Source organism: Homarus americanus, unplaced genomic scaffold (assembly GCF_018991925.1).
Source record: "Homarus americanus isolate GMGI-L3 unplaced genomic scaffold, GMGI_Hamer_2.0 scaffold8663, whole genome shotgun sequence".
In the NCBI taxonomy this organism is placed as follows: Eukaryota; Metazoa; Arthropoda; class Malacostraca; order Decapoda; family Nephropidae; genus Homarus; species Homarus americanus.
This window is the reverse complement of record NW_024710635.1, coordinates 1-21,436: the sequence shown is the minus strand read 5'-3', so window position 1 is coordinate 21,436 and position 21,436 is coordinate 1. Positions and strand designations below refer to the sequence as shown.

The 21,436-nt window shown below is 38.7% G+C and overlaps 2 protein-coding genes across 2 annotated transcripts; both read left to right on the top strand.

Annotated features, from left to right (window-relative positions):
• Positions 1-10,306: 10,306 nt before the first annotated feature.
• LOC121872951 (nucleolin 2-like) lies at positions 10,307-11,575 on the top strand. Its single transcript, XM_042380019.1, has one exon. It carries the CDS (start codon positions 10,307-10,309, stop codon positions 11,573-11,575), a length of 1,269 nt encoding a protein of 422 aa, XP_042235953.1.
• Positions 11,576-14,599: 3,024 nt separating this feature from the next.
• Positions 14,600-20,282, top strand: LOC121865266 (nucleolin 2-like; the record flags this gene model as incomplete). Its single annotated transcript, XM_042368262.1, has 3 exons — positions 14,600-15,883; positions 19,269-19,700; positions 19,898-20,282. Coding segments are annotated over exons 1-3 (2,101 nt in total), but the record flags the coding sequence as incomplete, so codon positions are not given.
• Positions 20,283-21,436: the final 1,154 nt, after the last annotated feature.

Genomic DNA, 21,436 nt, shown 5'->3' with positions numbered 1-21,436 from the left:
ATTCTATTTTTAATGAGCATTGTTTGTAAAGTATCAAACACGATAAATATGGTTACTGTACCGCGAGTAATTTCGTTTTTTTGTATTCTGACGATTGTATTCTGGAGTGTTTTGTTTTTCCAGCAAAAAAAATTACACGGGGAAAAGTTAGTTCTGGAGTAAGAACTACAAGTGATTAGCTCTAGAACCGATACTGTGTTACACCAGAGTATATCCTGGTTGAGGAGTTTCTTCAGGGGCCCATCTGAGCCCGAGCCCCGTCCTGCGGCTTGTGACACCCTCTTGAGGCATGTGCCAGTCGTAGGCCAATACCAATCTTATAGATGCCTGACAGAGGAGGTGAAGCAACTACGACGCTTAAAGGAGTAAGCCATGAAGGAGTCTTTGGCCTTAGAGTCGTTATTCAACAAGTGCTGTACAACTTTCTTAGTAATAATTGTTTTGTTAGTAATTCTACTATTGTACAGCCAGCTAAAATCCCGGTATAGACGATCCAAGAGTGTGTCTGAAGACATTTTGCAGGAAGGCAAGGTCTCTGAAATCAATCTGCCCAGGCAATCTCGAGTGATGTTTATTGGCACTCGAACACACTTGAAATTGAAAATATTTGATCCACATATCTGGACCGAAAATTATTTTGATGAATTTTTAAGAAAAACCCAAACTGACAAAGAACGTTTGAGGTTGTTTCGACTCCTGGCTGCATTTTTTTATTAAGCCCACGAACGTAAGATAACGTTTAATAAAAATTGGCAAAGATACCTCCGTGTAACAAAAGATGAACGTGGACAAACCTTCATATATATATGCGATAAATTACATCACTTAGGAACAACAAAGGAAAGGATTTGCATCGATGCCCGACAGTGGACGACAAAGAAAACAAATTAAAATGTTTATGACCTCTGTTTCCTCATAGAAAAAGGGAGGGAAGAAATGAAAATGGTCCCCTATCGGCTTCGTCAGATGTTGTATAAAGCATTATTTGGGGACCCGAATTTGATTCCAAGTGCCAGGTAACTCCATAGAGTCCTCTACATATCGCTCTTGGTACATAATATAGATAATTCAGGTGTCTGTTACTGTTGTAATCGTTTACGTTGTTGTTGTGCTTTGATACACCTTGCTATAAAATTTTATAGGGAAATGAGAGAGGAAGAAAAGATAAGAATGATGAAAGAATAATAAGAAATTTAAAAAATACAAACAAGAGCTTAACGACGATGAATAATGAACGATAATAAAAAAAACAAAGAGAACAAAAAGAAATAAAGGAAAAAAAGAAGGCCAGTATGAGAATAACAAAAATAATAATTGAGAAAGAAAAATCAGATATAGACAGAGAAACAGAAATTTAAAAGGGCAAAAATATCGAATGAGAAAATGAAAAATGGAAAAACTGAAAAGTAGAAGTAAATTGAATAAAAACAAAGACGAAGGAAATGGGTAGAAAATAATTGAATAACAGACAAAAATATGAGAGGAAAAATGATGAAACTATGAGAAAAAAACAAGAGATTATAGGAAAAAAGGGAAGGAAAAGGAGTTGACAATTAATTTATTAAAGATCGATTCACACTACCCAACACTAGTACTACATGTTTACTACAACACTAGTACTACATGTTCACTACAACACTAGTATCACATGTTCACTACAACACTAGTATTACATGTTCACTACAACACTAGTACTACATGTTTACTACAACACTAGTACTACATGTTTACTACAACACTAGTACTACATGTTCACTACAACACTAGTACTACATGTTTACGACAACACTAGTACAACATGTTCACTACAACACTAGTACTACATGTTTACTAAAACACTAGTACTACATGTTCACTACAATTCTAGTATTTCAGGTTCACTACAACACTAGTACTACATGTTCATTACAACACTAGTACTACATGTTCACTACAATTCTAGTATTTCATGTTCACTACAACACTAATACTACATGTTCAACACAGCACTAGTAGGTACTACATGTTCACCACAGCACTAGTACGTACTACATGTTTGCTACAACACCCATCTACACTGTTTGTGTATCATGTATGTTGTCAGAGGAAATTGTTCCTACCTGGCTCTAATGTTCAGTATGAATTTATCGTATATTTATACCCTGATTCTATTTTTAATGAGCATTGTTTGTAAAGTATCAAACACGACAAATATGGTTACTGTACCGCGAGTAATTTCGTTTTTTTGTATTCTGACGATTGTATTCTGGAGTGTTTTGTTTTTCCAGCAGAAAAAATTACACGGGGAAAAGTTAGTTCTGGAGTAAGAACTACAAGTGATTAGCTCTAGAACCGATACTGTGTTACACCAGAGTATATCCTGGTTGAGGAGTTTCTTGAGGGGCCCATCTGAGCCCGAGCCCCGTCCTGCGGCTTGTGACACCCTCTTGAGGCATGTGCCAGTCGTAGGCCAATACCAATCTTATAGATGCCTGACAGAGGAGGTGAAGCAACTACGACGCTTAAAGGAGTAAGCCATGAAGGAGTCTTTGGCCTTAGAGTCGTTATTCAACAAGTGCTGTACAACTTTCTTAGTAATAATTGTTTTGTTAGTAATTCTACTATTGTACAGCCAGCTAAAATCCCGGTATAGACGATCCAAGAGTGTGTCTGAAGACATTTTGCAGGAAGGCAAGGTCTCTGAAATCAATCTGCCCAGGCAATCTCGAGTGATGTTTATTGGCACTCGAACACACTTGAAATTGAAAATATTTGATCCACATATCTGGACCGAAAAATTTTTTGATGAATTTTTAAGAGAAACCCAAACTGACAAAGAACGTTTGAGGTTGTTTCGACTCCTGGCTGCATTTTTTTATTAAGCCCACGAACGTAAGATAACGTTTAATAAAAATTGGCAAAGATACCTCCGTGTAACAAAAGATGAACGTGGACAAACCTTCATATATATATGCGATAAATTACATCACTTAGGAACAACAAAGGAAAGGATTTGCATCGATGCCCGACAGTGGACGACAAAGAAAACAAATTAAAATGTTTATGACCTCTGTTTCCTCATAGAAAAAGGGAGGGAAGAAATGAAAATGGTCCCCTATCGGCTTCGTCAGATGTTGTATAAAGCATTATTTGGGGACCCGAATTTGATTCCAAGTGCCAGGTAACTCCATAGAGTCCTCTACATATCGCTCTTGGTACATAATATAGATAATTCAGGTGTCTGTTACTGTTATAATCTCTTATATTTTTGTTGTTCTTTGATACACCTTGCTATAAATTTTTATAGGGAAATGAGAGAGGAAGAAAAGATAAGAATGATGAAAGAATAATAAGAAATTTAAAAAATACAAACAAGAGCTTAACGACGATGAATAATGAACGATAATAAAAAAAACAAAGAACAAAAAGAAATAAGGAAAAAAGAAGGCCAGTGAGAATAACAAAAATAGTGAGAAAGGAAAATCAGATATAGACTGAGAAACAGAAATTTAAAAGGGCAAAAATATCGAATGAGAAAATGAAAAATGGAAAAACTGAAAAGTAGAAGTAAATTGAATAAAAACAAAGACGAAGGAAATGGGTAGAAAATAATTGAATAACAATTAAAAAATATGAGAGGAAAAATGATGAAACTGAGAAAAAAAACAAAAGTTATAGGAAAAAAAGGAAGGAAAAGAGTTGACAATTAATTTTATTAAGATCGATTTCACTACACCCAACACTAGTACTACATGTTTACTACAGCACTAGTACTACATATTTCACTACTAACACTAGTACTACATGTTTTACTGCAACACACTAGTACTACATGTTTGCTACAACCACTAGTACTACATGTTTACTACAACACTAGTATTACATGTTTACTACAACACTAGTATTACATGTTCACTACAACACTAGTACTACATGTTTACTACAACACTAGTACTACATGTTTACTACAACACTAGTACTACATGTTTACTACAACACTAGTACTACATGTTTACTACAACACTAGTATTACATGTTCACTACAACACTAGTACTACATGTTTACTACAACACTAGTACTACATGTTTACTACAACACTAGTATTACATGTTCACTACAACACTAGTACTACATGTTTACTACAACACTAGTATTACATGTTCACTACAACACTAGTACTACATGTTTACTACAACACTAGTACTACATGTTTACTACAACACTAGTATTACATGTTCACTACAACACTAGTACTACATGTTTACTACAACACTAGTACTACATGTTTACTACAACACTAGTATTACATGTTCACTACAACACTAGTACTACATGTTTACTACAACACTAGTACTACATGTTTACTACAACACTAGTACTACATGTTTACTATAACACTAGTACTACATGTTTACTACAACATTAGTATTACATGTTCACTACAACACTAGTACTACATGTTTACTACAACACTAGTACTATATGTTTACTACAACACTAGTACTACATGTTCACTACAACACTAGTATCACATGTTCACTACAACACTAGTATTACATGTTCACTACAACACTAGTACTACATGTTCACTACAACACTAGTGCTACATGTTTACTACAACACTAGTACTACATGTTCACTACAACACTAGTATCACATGTTCACTACAACACTAGTATTACATGTTCACTACAACACTAGTACTACATGTTCACTACAACACTAGTACTACATGTTTACTACAACACTAGTACTACATGTTTACTACAACACTAGTACTACATGTTCACTACAACACTAGTATCACATGGTCACTACAACACTAGTATTACATGTTCACTACAACACTAGTACTACATGTTTACTACAACACTAGTACTACATGTTTACTACAACACTAGTACTACATGTTCACTACAACATTAGTACTACATGTTCATTACAACACTAGTATCACATGTTCACTACAACACTAGTATTACATGTTCACTACAACACTAGTACTACATGTTCACTACAACACTAGTACTACATGTTTACTACAACACTAGTACTACATGTTTACTACAACACTAGTACTACATGTTCAATACAACACTAGTATTACATGTTCACTACAACACTAGTACTACATGTTTACTACAACACTAGTACTACATGTTTACTACAACACTAGTACTACATGTTTACTACAACACTAGTACTACATGTTCACTACAACACTAGTATTACATGTTCACTACAACACTAGTACTACATGTTTACGACAACACTAGTACTACATGTTCACTACAACACTAGTACTACATGTTTACTAAAACACTAGTACTACATGTTCACTACAATTCTAGTATTTCAGGTTCACTACAACACTAGTACTACATGTTCATTACAACACTAGTACTACATGTTCACTACAATTCTAGTATTTCATGTTCACTACAACACTAATACTACATGTTCAACACAGCACTAGTAGGTACTACATGTTCACCACAGCACTAGTACGTACTACATGTTTCCTACAACACCCATCTACACTGTTTGTGTATCATGTATGTTGTCAGAGGAAATTGTTCCTACCTGGCTCTAATGTTCAGTATGAATTTATCGTATATTTATACCCTGATTCTATTTTTAATGAGCATTGTTTGTAAAGTATCAAACACGATAAATATGGTTACTGTACCGCGAGTAATTTCGTTTTTTTGTATTCTGACGATTGTATTCTGGAGTGTTTTGTTTTTCCAGCAAAAAAAATTACACGGGGAAAAGTTAGTTCTGGAGTAAGAACTACAAGTGATTAGCTCTAGAACCGATACTGTGTTACACCAGAGTATATCCTGGTTGAGGAGTTTCTTCAGGGGCCCATCTGAGCCCGAGCCCCGTCCTGCGGCTTGTGACACCCTCTTGAGGCATGTGCCAGTCGTAGGCCAATACCAATCTTATAGATGCCTGACAGAGGAGGTGAAGCAACTACGACGCTTAAAGGAGTAAGCCATGAAGGAGTCTTTGGCCTTAGAGTCGTTATTCAACAAGTGCTGTACAACTTTCTTAGTAATAATTGTTTTGTTAGTAATTCTACTATTGTAAATCCAGCTAAAATCCCGGTATAGACGATCCAAGAGTGTGTCTGAAGACATTGTTTGCAGGAGGCAAGGTCTCTGAAATCAATCTGCCCAGGCAATCTCGAGTGATGTTTATTGGCACTCGAACACACTTGAAATTGAAAATATTTGATCCACATATCTGGACCGAAAATTATTTTGATGAATTTTTAAGAAAAACCCAAACTGACAAAGAACGTTTGAGGTTGTTTCGACTCCTGGCTGCATTTTTTTATTAAGCCCACGAACGTAAGATAACGTTTAATAAAAATTGGCAAAGATACCTCCGTGTAACAAAAGATGAACGTGGACAAACCTTCATATATATATGCGATAAATTACATCACTTAGGAACAACAAAGGAAAGGATTTGCATCGATGCCCGACAGTGGACGACAAAGAAAACAAATTAAAATGTTTATGACCTCTGTTTCCTCATAGAAAAAGGGAGGGAAGAAATGAAAATGGTCCCCTATCGGCTTCGTCAGATGTTGTATAAAGCATTATTTGGGGACCCGAATTTGATTCCAAGTGCCAGGTAACTCCATAGAGTCCTCTACATATCGCTCTTGGTACATAATATAGATAATTCAGGTGTCTGTTACTGTTGTAATCGTTTACGTTGTTGTTGTGCTTTGATACACCTTGCTATAAAATTTTATAGGGAAATGAGAGAGGAAGAAAAGATAAGAATGATGAAAGAATAATAAGAAATTTAAAAAATACAAACAAGAGCTTAACGACGATGAATAATGAACGATAATAAAAAAAACAAAGAACAAAAAGAAATAAGGAAAAAAGAAGGCCAGTGAGAATAACAAAAATAGTGAGAAAGGAAAATCAGATATAGACTGAGAAACAGAAATTTAAAAGGGCAAAAATATCGAATGAGAAAATGAAAAATGGAAAAACTGAAAAGTAGAAGTAAATTGAATAAAAACAAAGACGAAGGAAATGGGTAGAAAATAATTGAATAACAGACAAAAATATGAGAGGAAAAATGATGAAACTATGAGAAAAAAACAAGAGATTATAGGAGAAAAGGGAAGGAAAAGGAGTTGACAATTAATTTATTAAAGATCGATTCACACTACCCAACACTAGTACTACATGTTTACTACAACACTAGTACTACATGTTTACTACAACACTAGTATTACATGTTTACTACAACACTAGTACTACATGTTTACTACAACACTAGTATTACATGTTCACTACAACACTAGTACTACATGTTTACTACAACACTAGTACTACATGTTTACTACAACACTAGTACTACATGTTTACTATAACACTAGTACTACATGTTTACTACAACACTAGTACTACATGTTTACTACAACACTAGTACTACATGTTTACTACAACACTAGTACTACATGTTCACTACAACACTAGTACTACATGTTTACTACAACACTAGTACTACATGTTTACTACAACACTAGTACTACATGTTTACTACAACACTAGTACTACATGTTTACTACAACACTAGTACTACATGTTTACTACAACACTAGTACTACATGTTCACTACAACACTAGTACTACATGTTTACTACAACACTAGTACTACATGTTTACTACAACACTAGTATTACATGTTCACTACAACACTAGTACTACATGTTTACTACAACACTAGTACTACATGTTTACTACAACACTAGTACTACATGTTTACTACAACACTAGTATTACATGTTCACTACAACACTAGTACTACATGTTTACTACAACACTAGTACTACATGTTTACTATAACACTAGTACTACATGTTTACTACAACACTAGTACTACATGTTTACTACAACACTAGTACTACATGTTTACTACAACACTAGTACTACATGTTTACTACAACACTAGTACTACATGTTTACTACAACACTAGTACTACATGTTTACTACAACACTAGTACTACATGTTTACTACAACACTAGTACTACATGTTTACTACAACACTAGTACTACATGTTTACTACAACACTAGTACTACATGTTTACTACAACACTAGTACTACATGTTCACTACAACACTAGTACTACATGTTTACTACAACACTAGTACTACATGTTTACTACAACACTAGTATTACATGTTCACTACAACACTAGTACTACATGTTTACTACAACACTAGTATTACATGTTCACTACAACACTAGTACTACATGTTTACTACAACACTAGTACTACATGTTTACTACAACACTAGTACTACATGTTTACTACAACACTAGTATTACATGTTCACTACAACACTAGTACTACATGTTTACTACAACACTAGTACTACATGTTTACTACAACACTAGTACTACATGTTTACTACAACACTAGTATTACATGTTCACTACAACACTAGTAATACATGTTTACTACAACACTAGTACTACATGTTTACTATAACACTAGTACTACATGTTTACTACAACACTAGTACTACATGTTTACTACAACACTAGTATTACATGTTCACTACAACACTAGTACTACATGTTTACTACAACACTAGTATTACATGTTCACTACAACACTAGTACTACATGTTTACTACAACACTAGTACTACATGTTTACTACAACACTAGTACTACATGTTTACTACAACACTAGTACTACATGCTTCATTATAACACTAGTACTACATGTTTCACATAACACTAGTACTACATGTTTACTACAAACAATTAGTATTACATGTTCAATTACAACACTAGTACCACATGCTTCACACAACAATAGTAATACATGTTTACTACAACACTAAATACATGTTTACTACAGCAAACACTAGTACTACATGTTGGTTATAACACTAGTACTACATGTTTTACTACAACACTATACTACATGTTTACTACAACACTAGTACTACATGTTTACTACAACACTAGTACTACATGTTCACTACAACACTAGTACTACATGTTTACTACAACACTAGTACTACATGTTTACTACAACACTAGTACTACATGTTTACTACAACACTAGTACTACATGTTTACTACAACACTAGTACTACATGTTTACTACAACACTAGTACTACATGTTCACTACAACACTAGTACTACATGTTCACCACATCACTTGTACTACATGTTCACTACAACACTAGTACTACATGTTTACTACAACACTAGTACTACATGTTTACTACAACACTAGTACTACATGTTCACTACAACACTAGTACTACATGTTCACTACAACACTAGTACTACATGTTTACTGCAACACTAGTACTACATGTTTACTACAACACTAGTATTACATGTTTACTACAACACTAGTATTACATGTTCACTACAACACTAGTACTACATGTTTACTACAACACTAGTACTACATGTTTACTACAACACTAGTACTACATGTTTACTACAACACTAGTACTACATGTTTACTACAACACTAGTATTACATGTTACTACAACACTAGTACTACATGTTTACTACAACACTAGTACTACATGTTTACTACAACACTAGTACTACATGTTCACTACAACACTAGTACTACATGTTTACTACAACACTAGTACTACATGTTTACTACAACACTAGTACTACATGTTTACTACAACACTAGTACTACATGTTTACTACAACACTAGTACTACATGTTTACTACAACACTAGTACTACATGTTCACTACAACACTAGTACTACATGTTCACTACAACACTAGTACTACATGTTCACTACAACACTGGTACTACATGTTCACTACAACACTAGTACTACATGTTCACTACAACACTAGTACTACATGTTCACTACAACACTAGTACTACATGTTCACTACAACACATGTAGTACAATAGTTGTATAATTATGTTCATTACACCTCGTATTCAAAACTATAGTAACAAGTGCAGTACCTCTTACTACATTAATTACACTGAGGTAAACTCCCCCTCCTTACTAAACTCCCCCTCCTTACTAGAGTGATCACTTAATTAACCCAATAATAACGATGGCCTACGCTCCCCGATCAAGAGTCTCAGGCGGTAATTTTCACGATTATGATGCATTCGGGGTGTACGTTCAAAACATCTCGTTTCAATGTTCATATGAGGATGTTGTATGTATATTTAATGAATATGGGGGCATGAAGGATTGTTATATGCCATATAATAATGATGGAACCTGGCACCGTGGCATTGCCAAAATCCGTTATTGTGATTAGCGGCACCAAATGTTGGCCCTCGAGAATAATGGACGACTGGTGTACAACCGACCCCTGAAAGTTTCCGTCTTGTATGCCAAACGCAGAACACACCGTAACAATTATAACGATCCACATTATTATTATAATCAACCTTGTTATGAGGAAGAGCAATATGTCTCTAATCATCAGTCACAAGACTATCCCCAGGTGCCTCGTGAGACACCTTACCATGATGAAAGTGAACATGATCGTCGTGGGGAGGATGTCGAGAGCAGTCGTCTACACCCTCGGAAACGACCTATTGCACAGGAAACTGACGACAAGTCGTACAGTGAGGCGAAGAAGGCCCGCCTTCCCTCTCAGGAACGACCTATTCCTCAGGAGACTGTAGAGGAGGCGTGCAATGAGGAGGAGAACGACCATCTTCCCCCTCAGGAACGACCTATTCCACAGGAAACTGTAGAGGAGGCGTGCAATGAGGAGGAGAACGACCACCTTCCCCCTCAGGAACGACCTATTCCTCAGGAAACTGTAGAGGAGGCGTGCAATGAGGAGGAGAACGACCACATTCCCCCTCAGGAACGACCTATTCCTCAGGAAACTGACGACGATTCGTCCAGTGAGGAGGAGGACGACCATCTTCCTCCTCAGAAACGTCAACGTCCACAGGAAACTGACGACAAGTCGTCCAGTAAGAAGGAGGACGACCATCTTCCTCCTCAGAAACGTCAACGTCGTCTCTCGGAAAGTGACGATGAGTCATCCAGTGAGGAGGAGGACGACCATCTTCCCCCTCAGGAACGACCTATTCCTCAGGAAACTGACGACGATTCGTCCAGTGAGGAGGAGGACGACCATCTTCCCCCTCAGAAACGTCAACGTCCACAGGAAACTGACGACAAGTCGTCCAGTAAGAAGGAGGACGACCATCTTCCTCCTCAGAAACGTCAACGTCGTCTCTCGGAAAGTGACGATGAGTCGTCCAGTGAGGAGGAGGACGACCATCTTCCCCCTCAGAAACGTCAACGTCCACAGGAAACTGACGACAAGTCGTCCAGTAAGAAGGAGGACGACCATCTTCCTCCTCAGAAACGTCAACGTCGTCTCTCGGAAAGTGACGATGAGTCGTCCGTTGAGAAGACGAAAAGTTTTCCATTGATGGGGACGACACTTTGTCTCTCGGAAAGTGACGATGAGTCCGGTGAGGAGGGGACGATAAGTCGTCCAGTGAAGAGCAGGACGAGAAGTATTTTCTCGGAAAGTGAGGATGAGTCGTCCGGTGAGGAGGCTCAGTGAGGTGTTTAGGTTCTTTTTGTATAATGAATTAATAAATAATATAAAGGTACTAGTGTGTCCCTTGACCTACCTACAGTATATACTTTAAACAACAAATTCAACAACTTATTTAATACTACTACTACCTGTACTACTACTGCTAATATAATAATACAATATAATATAATATAATACAATACAATACAATACAATACAATATAATAATAAATCAGAGTAAATCCCCTAAATTAATATACTCGCTCTCAAGAGTGATTCACCTGACAGTTGTAATGGACTGTGGCGGAGAATCACCTCGAAGTATTACCTGTTCAAGGTGGAGTTCAGATGTATGGCAACTATGTACAGTCCCCTTCACTTGTACGTTTACAGGGGCTCGTCATATAAACATTCAACAATTTATTATCTTTGAGCTATTTGTTTTAATATTGTTTTAATTTGATTACAACATATTTGAACTATTTTACGCTTCTTTGTCGAATGTAAACAAACACAGGTTTGCCACACTGAACAAAACCTGACTACCCCCTGTGGACGCACTAGTGAAGGGAACTATACCTGTACCTACAGTAATTATCCTCACACCATTACGATGTGATGTCAATACTATTCAACGTGTGCCCGAACAGTCTCCCACCAGTCTGGATATGGACTCAGTTATCCAGTTCCTCCTTGTGTTATAACCGACTGATAATGTTGATCACCATAAGCTGCAGTAAGTTCTCATTCCACTAATATGTGTGTATGTATGTAATTGTTTGTGTGTATATATATATGTGTGTGTGTGTGTGTGTGTGTGTGTCTGTGTAAAATAATAAAACGGTTTATTGAAAAAGTTTGCAGCCCGAAGGCTGAAAATACACATTGGACATAAATGACTTATTACATACATTGGTGGTTTAACAAAAGCCTTCATTAGAGAAAGGTGAAGGAACATATACAGTGAACATACAGATTAATGTTTACACACGTAGATCATGTGAGCTGAGGTGTTGAACAGCAGACACGTAGTGTAGTAACTCCCTCACAGATGGCGTTATGAGGAGCATCACGTGGAGTACTAGTTCCCTCACAGGTGGTGTTATGAGGGGCTTAACGTGGTGTAGTAATTCCCTCACAGATGGTGTTACGAAGGGCCTGATGATGTAGTAGTTCCCCCACAGATGGTGTATGAGGGGCCTGATGAGGTAGTAGATTATGACGAAAATTACGATGTTATTTACTTAGACTTTAGCAAAGCATTTGACAGAGTACCGCATCAGAGGCTTCTGAGAAAAATTAAGGCTCATGGTATCGAGGGGAAAGTTTTTAATTGGATAAAATCATGGCTCACCGGTAGAAAGCAAAGGGTCAGCGTAGATGGTGTTAAATCTGAGTGGGGCCGTGTAACCAGTGGGGTTCCCCAGGGGTCAGTACTAGGCCCACTCTTGTTCATAATCTACATAAACGATCTAGATACTGGGATCAGCAGTGACATAAGCAAGTTTGCGGATGACACCAAAATAGGGCGACAGATTAATTCAGGGCAGGATGCAAATGCATTACAGGAGGATCTAAATAAACTGCAGGGGTGGTCTGACAAATGGCAAATGAAATTCAACACCAGCATGTGCAGCGTACTTAATATTGGAAGAACAAATACTTATAATGTATACAGCCTTAACAACATCAACCTAGAGAAGTCGACTTGTGAAAGAGACCTAGGGGTACTTGTAAGCCCGGACCTACGGCCTAGAAAACAGTGCGTTAATGTTCACTATAACACTAGTAATACATGTTCACTATAACACTAGTACTACATGTTCACTATAACTCTAGTACTATATGTTCACTATCACACTAGTACTACTTGTTCACTATAACACTAGTACTACATGTTCACTATAACACTAGTACTTCATGTTCACTATAACACTAGTACTACAGGTTCACTATAACACTAGTACTGCATGTTCACTATAACACTAGTACTACATGTTCACTATAACACTAGTACTGCATGTTCACTATAACACTAGTACTACATGTTCACTATAACACTAGTACTACATGTTCACTATAACACAAGTACTTCATGTTCACTATAACACTAGTACTACATGTTCACTATAACACTAGTACTGCATGTTCACTATAACACTAGTACTACATGTTCACTATAACACTAGTACTGCATGTTCACTATAACACTAGTACTACATGTTCACTATAACACTAGTACTACATGTTCACTATAACACTAGTACTTCATGTTCACTATAACACTAGTACTACATGTTCAATATAACACTAGTACTGCATGTTCACTATAACACTAGTACTACATGTTCACTACAACACTAGTACTACATGTTCACTACAACACTAGTACTACATGTTCACTATAACACTAGTACTACATGTTCACTACAACACCAGTACTCATGTTCACTACAACACTAGTACTACATGTTCACTACAACACTAGTACTACATGTTCACTACAACACTAGTACTACATGTTCACTACAACACTAGTACTACATATTCACTACAACACTGGTACTACATGTTCACTACAACACTAGTACTACATGTTCACTACAACACTAGTACTACATGTTCACTACAACACTAGTACTACATGTTCACTACAACACATGTAGTACAATAGTTGTATAATTATGTTCATTACACCTCGTATTCAAAACTATAGTAACAAGTGCAGTACCTCTTACTACATTAATTACACTGAGGTAAACTCCCCCTCCTTACTAAACTCCCCCTCCTTACTAGAGTGATCACTTAATTAACCCAATAATAACGATGGCCTACGCTCCCCGATCAAGAGTCTCAGGCGGTAATTTTCACGATTATGATGCATTCGGGGTGTACGTTCAAAACATCTCGTTTCAATGTTCATATGAGGATGTTGTATGTATATTTAATGAATATGGGGGCATGAAGGATTGTTATATGCCATATAATAATGATGGAACCTGGCACCGTGGCATTGCCAAAATCCGTTATTGTGATTAGCGGCACCAAATGTTGGCCCTCGAGAATAATGGACGACTGGTGTACAACCGACCCCTGAAAGTTTCCGTCTTGTATGCCAAACGCAGAACACACCGTAACAATTATAACGATCCACATTATTATTATAATCAACCTTGTTATGAGGAAGAGCAATATGTCTCTAATCATCAGTCACAAGACTATCCCCAGGTGCCTCGTGAGACACCTTACCATGATGAAAGTGAACATGATCGTCGTGGGGAGGATGTCGAGAGCAGTCGTCTACACCCTCGGAAACGACCTATTGCACAGGAAACTGACGACAAGTCGTACAGTGAGGCGAAGAAGGCCCGCCTTCCCTCTCAGGAACGACCTATTCCTCAGGAGACTGTAGAGGAGAACGACCATCTTCCCCCTCAGGAACGACCTATTCCACAGGAAACTGTAGAGGAGGCGTGCAATGAGGAGGAGAACGACCATCTTCCCCCTCAGGAACGACCTATTCCACAGGAAACTGTAGAGGAGGCGTGCAATGAGGAGGAGAACGACCACATTCCCCCTCAGGAACGACCTATTCCTCAGGAAACTGTAGAGGAGGCGTGCAATGAGGAGGAGAACGACCACATTCCCCCTCAGGAACGACCTATTCCACAGGAAACTGTAGAGGAGGCGTGCAATAAGGAGGAGAACGACCATCTTCCCCCTCAGGAACGACCTATTCCACAGGAAACTGTAGAGGAGGCGTGCAATGAGGAGGAGAACGACCACATTCCCCCTCAGGAACGACCTATTCCTCAGGAAACTGACGACGATTCGTCCAGTGAGGAGGAGGACGACCATCTTCCTCCTCAGAAACGTCAACGTCCACAGGAAACTGACGACAAGTCGTCCAGTAAGAAGGAGGACGACCATCTTCCCCCTCAGAAACGTCAACGTCGTCTCTCGGAAACTGACGACGATTCGTCCAGTGAGGAGGAGGACGACCATCTTCCTCCTCAGAAACGTCAACGTCCACAGGAAACTGACGACAAGTCGTCCAGTAAGAAGGAGGACGACCATCTTCCTCCTCAGAAACGTCAACGTCCACAGGAAACTGACGACAAGTCGTCCAGTAAGAAGGAGGACGACCATCTTCCCCCTCAGAAACGTCAACGTCGTCTCTCGGAAACTGACGACAAGTCGTCCAGTGAGGAGGAGGACGACCATCTTCCTCCTCAGAAACGTCAACGTCCACAGGAAACTGACGACAAGTCGTCCAGTAAGAAGGAGGACGACCATCTTCCTCCTCAGAAACGTCACGTCGTCTCTCGGAAAGTGACGATGAGTCGTCCGTTGAGAAGACGAAAAGCTTTCCATTGATGGGGACGACACTTTGTCTCTCGGAAAGTGACGATGAGTCCGGTGAGGAGGGGACGATAAGTCGTCCAGTGAAGAGCAGGACGAGAAGTATTTTCTCGGAAAGTGAGGATGAGTCGTCCGGTGAGGAGGCTCAGTGAGGTGTTTAGGTTATTTTTGTATAATGAATTAATAAATAATATAAAGGTACTAGTGTGTCCCTTGACCTACCTACAGTATATACTTTAAACAACAAATTCAACAACTTATTTAATACTACTACTACCTGTACTACTACTGCTAATATAATAATACAATATAATATAATATAATACAATACAATACAATACAATACAATATAATAATAAATCAGAGTAAATCCCCTAAATTAATATACTCGCTCTCAAGAGTGATTCACCTGACAGTTGTAATGGACTGTGGCGGAGAATCACCTCGAAGTATTACCTGTTCAAGGTGGAGTTCAGATGTATGGCAACTATGTACAGTCCCCTTCACTTGTACGTTTACAGGGGCTCGTCATATAAACATTCAACAATTTATTATCTTTGAGCTATTTGTTTTAATATTGTTTTAATTTGATTACAACATATTTGAACTATTTTACGCTTCTTTGTCGAATGTAAACAAACACAGGTTTGCCACACTGAACAAAACCTGACTACCCCCTGTGGACGCACTAGTGAAGGGAACTATACCTGTACCTACAGTAATTATCCTCACACCATTACGATGTGATGTCAATACTATTCAACGTGTGCCCGAACAGTCTCCCACCAGTCTGGATATGGACTCAGTTATCCAGTTCCTCCTTGTGTTATAACCGACTGATAATGTTGATCACCATAAGCTGCAGTAAGTTCTCATTCCACTAATATGTGTGTATGTATGTAATTGTTTGTGTGTATATATATATGTGTGTGTGTGTGTGTGTGTGTGTGTCTGTGTAAAATAATAAAACGGTTTATTGAAAAAGTTTGCAGCCCGAAGGCTGAAAATACACATTGGACATAAATGACTTATTACATACATTGGTGGTTTAACAAAAGCCTTCATTAGAGAAAGGTGAAGGAACATATACAGTGAACATACAGATTAATGTTTACACACGTAGATCATGTGAGCTGAGGTGTTGAACAGCAGACACGTAGTGTAGTAACTCCCTCACAGATGGCGTTATGAGGAGCATCACGTGGAGTACTAGTTCCCTCACAGGTGGTGTTATGAGGGGCTTAACGTGGTGTAGTAATTCCCTCACAGATGGTGTTACGAAGGGCCTGATGATGTAGTAGTTCCCCCACAGATGGTGTATGAGGGGCCTGATGAGGTAGTAGATTATGACGAAAATTACGATGTTATTTACTTAGACTTTAGCAAAGCATTTGACAGAGTACCGCATCAGAGGCTTCTGAGAAAAATTAAGGCTCATGGTATCGAGGGGAAAGTTTTTAATTGGATAAAATCATGGCTCACCGGTAGAAAGCAAAGGGTCAGCGTAGATGGTGTTAAATCTGAGTGGGCCGTGTAACCAGTGGGGTTCCCCAGGGGTCAGTACTAGGCCCACTCTTGTTCATAATCTACATAAACGATCTAGATACTGGGATCAGCAGTGACATAAGCAAGTTTGCGGATGACACCAAAATAGGGCGACAGATTAATTCAGGGCAGGATGCAAATGCATTACAGGAGGATCTAAATAAACTGCAGGGGTGGTCTGACAAATGGCAAATGAAATTCAACACCAGCATGTGCAGCGTACTTAATATTGGAAGAACAAATACTTATAATGTATACAGCCTTAACAACATCAACCTAGAGAAGTCGACTTGTGAAAGAGACCTAGGGGTACTTGTAAGCCCGGACCTACGGCCTAGAAAACAGTGCGTTAATGTTCACTATAACACTAGTAATACATGTTCACTATAACACTAGTACTACATGTTCACTATAACTCTAGTACTATATGTTCACTATCACACTAGTACTACTTGTTCACTATAACACTAGTACTACATGTTCACTATAACACTAGTACTTCATGTTCACTATAACACTAGTACTACAGGTTCACTATAACACTAGTACTGCATGTTCACTATAACACTAGTACTACATGTTCACTATAACACTAGTACTGCATGTTCACTATAACACTAGTACTACATGTTCACTATAACACTAGTACTACATGTTCACTATAACACAAGTACTTCATGTTCACTATAACACTAGTACTACATGTTCACTATAACACTAGTACTGCATGTTCACTATAACACTAGTACTACATGTTCACTATAACACTAGTACTGCATGTTCACTATAACACTAGTACTACATGTTCACTATAACACTAGTACTACATGTTCACTATAACACTAGTACTTCATGTTCACTATAACACTAGTACTACATGTTCAATATAACACTAGTACTGCATGTTCAATATAACACTAGTACTACATGTTCACTACAACACTAGTACTACATGTTCACTACAACACTAGTACTACATGTTCACTATAACACTAGTACTACATGTTCACTACAACACCAGTACTCATGTTCACTACAACACTAGTACTACATGTTCACTACAACACTAGTACTACATGTTCACTACAACACTAGTACTACATGTTCACTACAACACTAGTACTACATGTTCACTACAACACTGGTACTACATGTTCACTACAACACTAGTACTACATGTTCACTACAACACTAGTACTACATGTTCACTACAACACTAGTACTACATGTTCACTACAACACATGTAGTACAATAGTTGTATAATTATGTTCATTACACCTCGTATTCAAAACTATAGTAACAAGTGCAGTACCTCTTACTACATTAATTACACTGAGGTAAACTCCCCCTCCTTACTAAACTCCCCCTCCTTACTAGAGTGATCACTTAATTAACCCAATAATAACGATGGCCTACGCTCCCCGATCAAGAGTCTCAGGCGGTAATTTTCACGATTATGATGCATTCGGGGTGTACGTTCAAAACATCTCGTTTCAATGTTCATATGAGGATGTTGTATGTATATTTAATGAATATGGGGGCATGAAGGATTGTTATATGCCATATAATAATGATGGAACCTGGCACCGTGGCATTGCCAAAATCCGTTATTGTGATTAGCGGCACCAAATGTTGGCCCTCGAGAATAATGGACGACTGGTGTACAACCGACCCCTGAAAGTTTCCGTCTTGTATGCCAAACGCAGAACACACCGTAACAATTATAACGATCCACATTATTATTATAATCAACCTTGTTATGAGGAAGAGCAATATGTCTCTAATCATCAGTCACAAGACTATCCCCAGGTGCCTCGTGAGACACCTTACCATGATGAAAGTGAACATGATCGTCGTGGGGAGGATGTCGAGAGCAGTCGTCTACACCCTCGGAAACGACCTATTGCACAGGAAACTGACGACAAGTCGTACAGTGAGGCGAAGAAGGCCCGCCTTCCCTCTCAGGAACGACCTATTCCTCAGGAGACTGTAGAGGAGAACGACCATCTTCCCCCTCAGGAACGACCTATTCCACAGGAAACTGTAGAGGAGGCGTGCAATGAGGAGGAGAACGACCATCTTCCCCCTCAGGAACGACCTATTCCACAGAGCTGTAGAGGCGTGATGCAATGGGGAGAGAACAAACCATTCCCCTCAGGACGACCTATTCCTCCAGGAGCTGTGGGAGGGCGTGCAATGAGAACGACCATTCCCCCTCAGGGACGACCTATTCACAGAGCTGTAGAGGAGGCGTGCAATAAGGAGAGACGACCATCTTCCCCCTCCAGAACGACCTATTCACAGGGGAAACTGTAGAGGAGCGTGCAATGGGGAGGAGACGACCCATTCCTCAGGAACGACCTGTTCTCAGAGCCCCAGGCAGACTGATCCAGTGAGGAGGACAGCCATCTTCATCCTCAAAACGTCAACGTCCACAGGAGCTGACGACAAAGTCGTCCAGTAAGGAAGGAGGACGTATCACTTCCTGGAAACGTCAACGTCGTCTCCTCCAGAGCGGCGACGATTCGTCCAGTGAGGAGGAGGACGACCATCTTCCTCCTCAGAAACGTCAACGTCCACAGGAAACTGACGACAAGTCGTCCAGTAAGAAGGAGGACGACCATCTTCCTCCTCAGAAACGTCAACGTCCACAGGAAACTGACGACAAGTCGTCCAGTAAGAAGGAGGACGACCATCTTCCCCCTCAGAAACGTCAACGTCGTCTCTCGGAAACTGACGACAAGTCGTCCAGTGAGGAGGAGGACGACCATCTTCCTCCTCAGAAACGTCAACGTCCACAGGAAACTGACGACAAGTCGTCCAGTAAGAAGGAGGACGACCATCTTCCTCCTCAGAAACGTCACGTCTTCTCTCGGAAAGTGACGATGAGTCGTCCGTTGAGAAGACGAAAAGCTTTCCATTGATGGGGACGACACTTTGTCTCTCGGAAAGTGACGATGAGTCCGGTGAGGAGGGGACGATAAGTCGTCCAGTGAAGAGCAGGACGAGAAGTATTTTCTCGGAAAGTGAGGATGAGTCGTCCGGTGAGGAGGCTCAGTGAGGTGTTTAGGTTATTTTTGTATAATGAATTAATAAATAATATAAAGGTACTAGTGTGTCCCTTGACCTACCTACAGTATATACTTTAAACAACAAATTCAACAACTTATTTAATACTACTACTACCTGTACTACTGCTGCTAATATAATAATACAATATAATATAATATAATACAATACAATACAATACAATATAATAATAAATCAGAGTAAATCCCCTAAATTAATATACTCGCTCTCAAGAGTGATTCACCTGACAGTTGTAATGGACTGTGGCGGAGAATCACCTCGAAGTATTACCTGTTCAAGGTGGAGTTCAGATGTATGGCAACTATGTACAGTCCCCTTCACTTGTACGTTTACAGGGGCTCGTCATATAAACATTCAACAATTTATTATCTTTGAGCTATTTGTTTTAATATTGTTTTAATTTGATTACAACATAATTTGAACTATTTACGCTATTTTGTCAGATGTAAGCAAACACAGGTTTGCCACACTAGACAAAAACCTGACGACCCCCTGTAAACGCACTAGTGAAGGGGACTGTACCTGTACCTACAGTAATTATCCTCACACCATTACAATCTGATGTCAATACTATTCAACGCGTGCCCGAACAGTCTCCCACCGCTCTGGATATGGACACAGTTATCCAGTTCCTCCTTGTGTTATAACCGACTGATAAAGTTGATCACCATAAGCTGCAGTAAGTTCTCATTCCACTAATATGTATGTATGTATGAAATTGTTTGTGTATATATATGTGTGTTTGTGTGTGTGTGTGTGTGTGTGTGTGTGTGTGTGTGTGTGTGTGTGTGTGTAAAATAATAAAACGGTTTATTGAAAAAGTTTGCAGCCCGAAGGCTGAAAATACTCATTGTACATAAATGACTTATTACATACATTAGTGGTTA

Coding starts and splice junctions, on each gene's coding strand:
- LOC121872951 (XM_042380019.1), top strand. CDS start 10,307: ATGTTGGCCCTCGAGAATAATGGACGACTGGTGTACAACCGACCCCTG.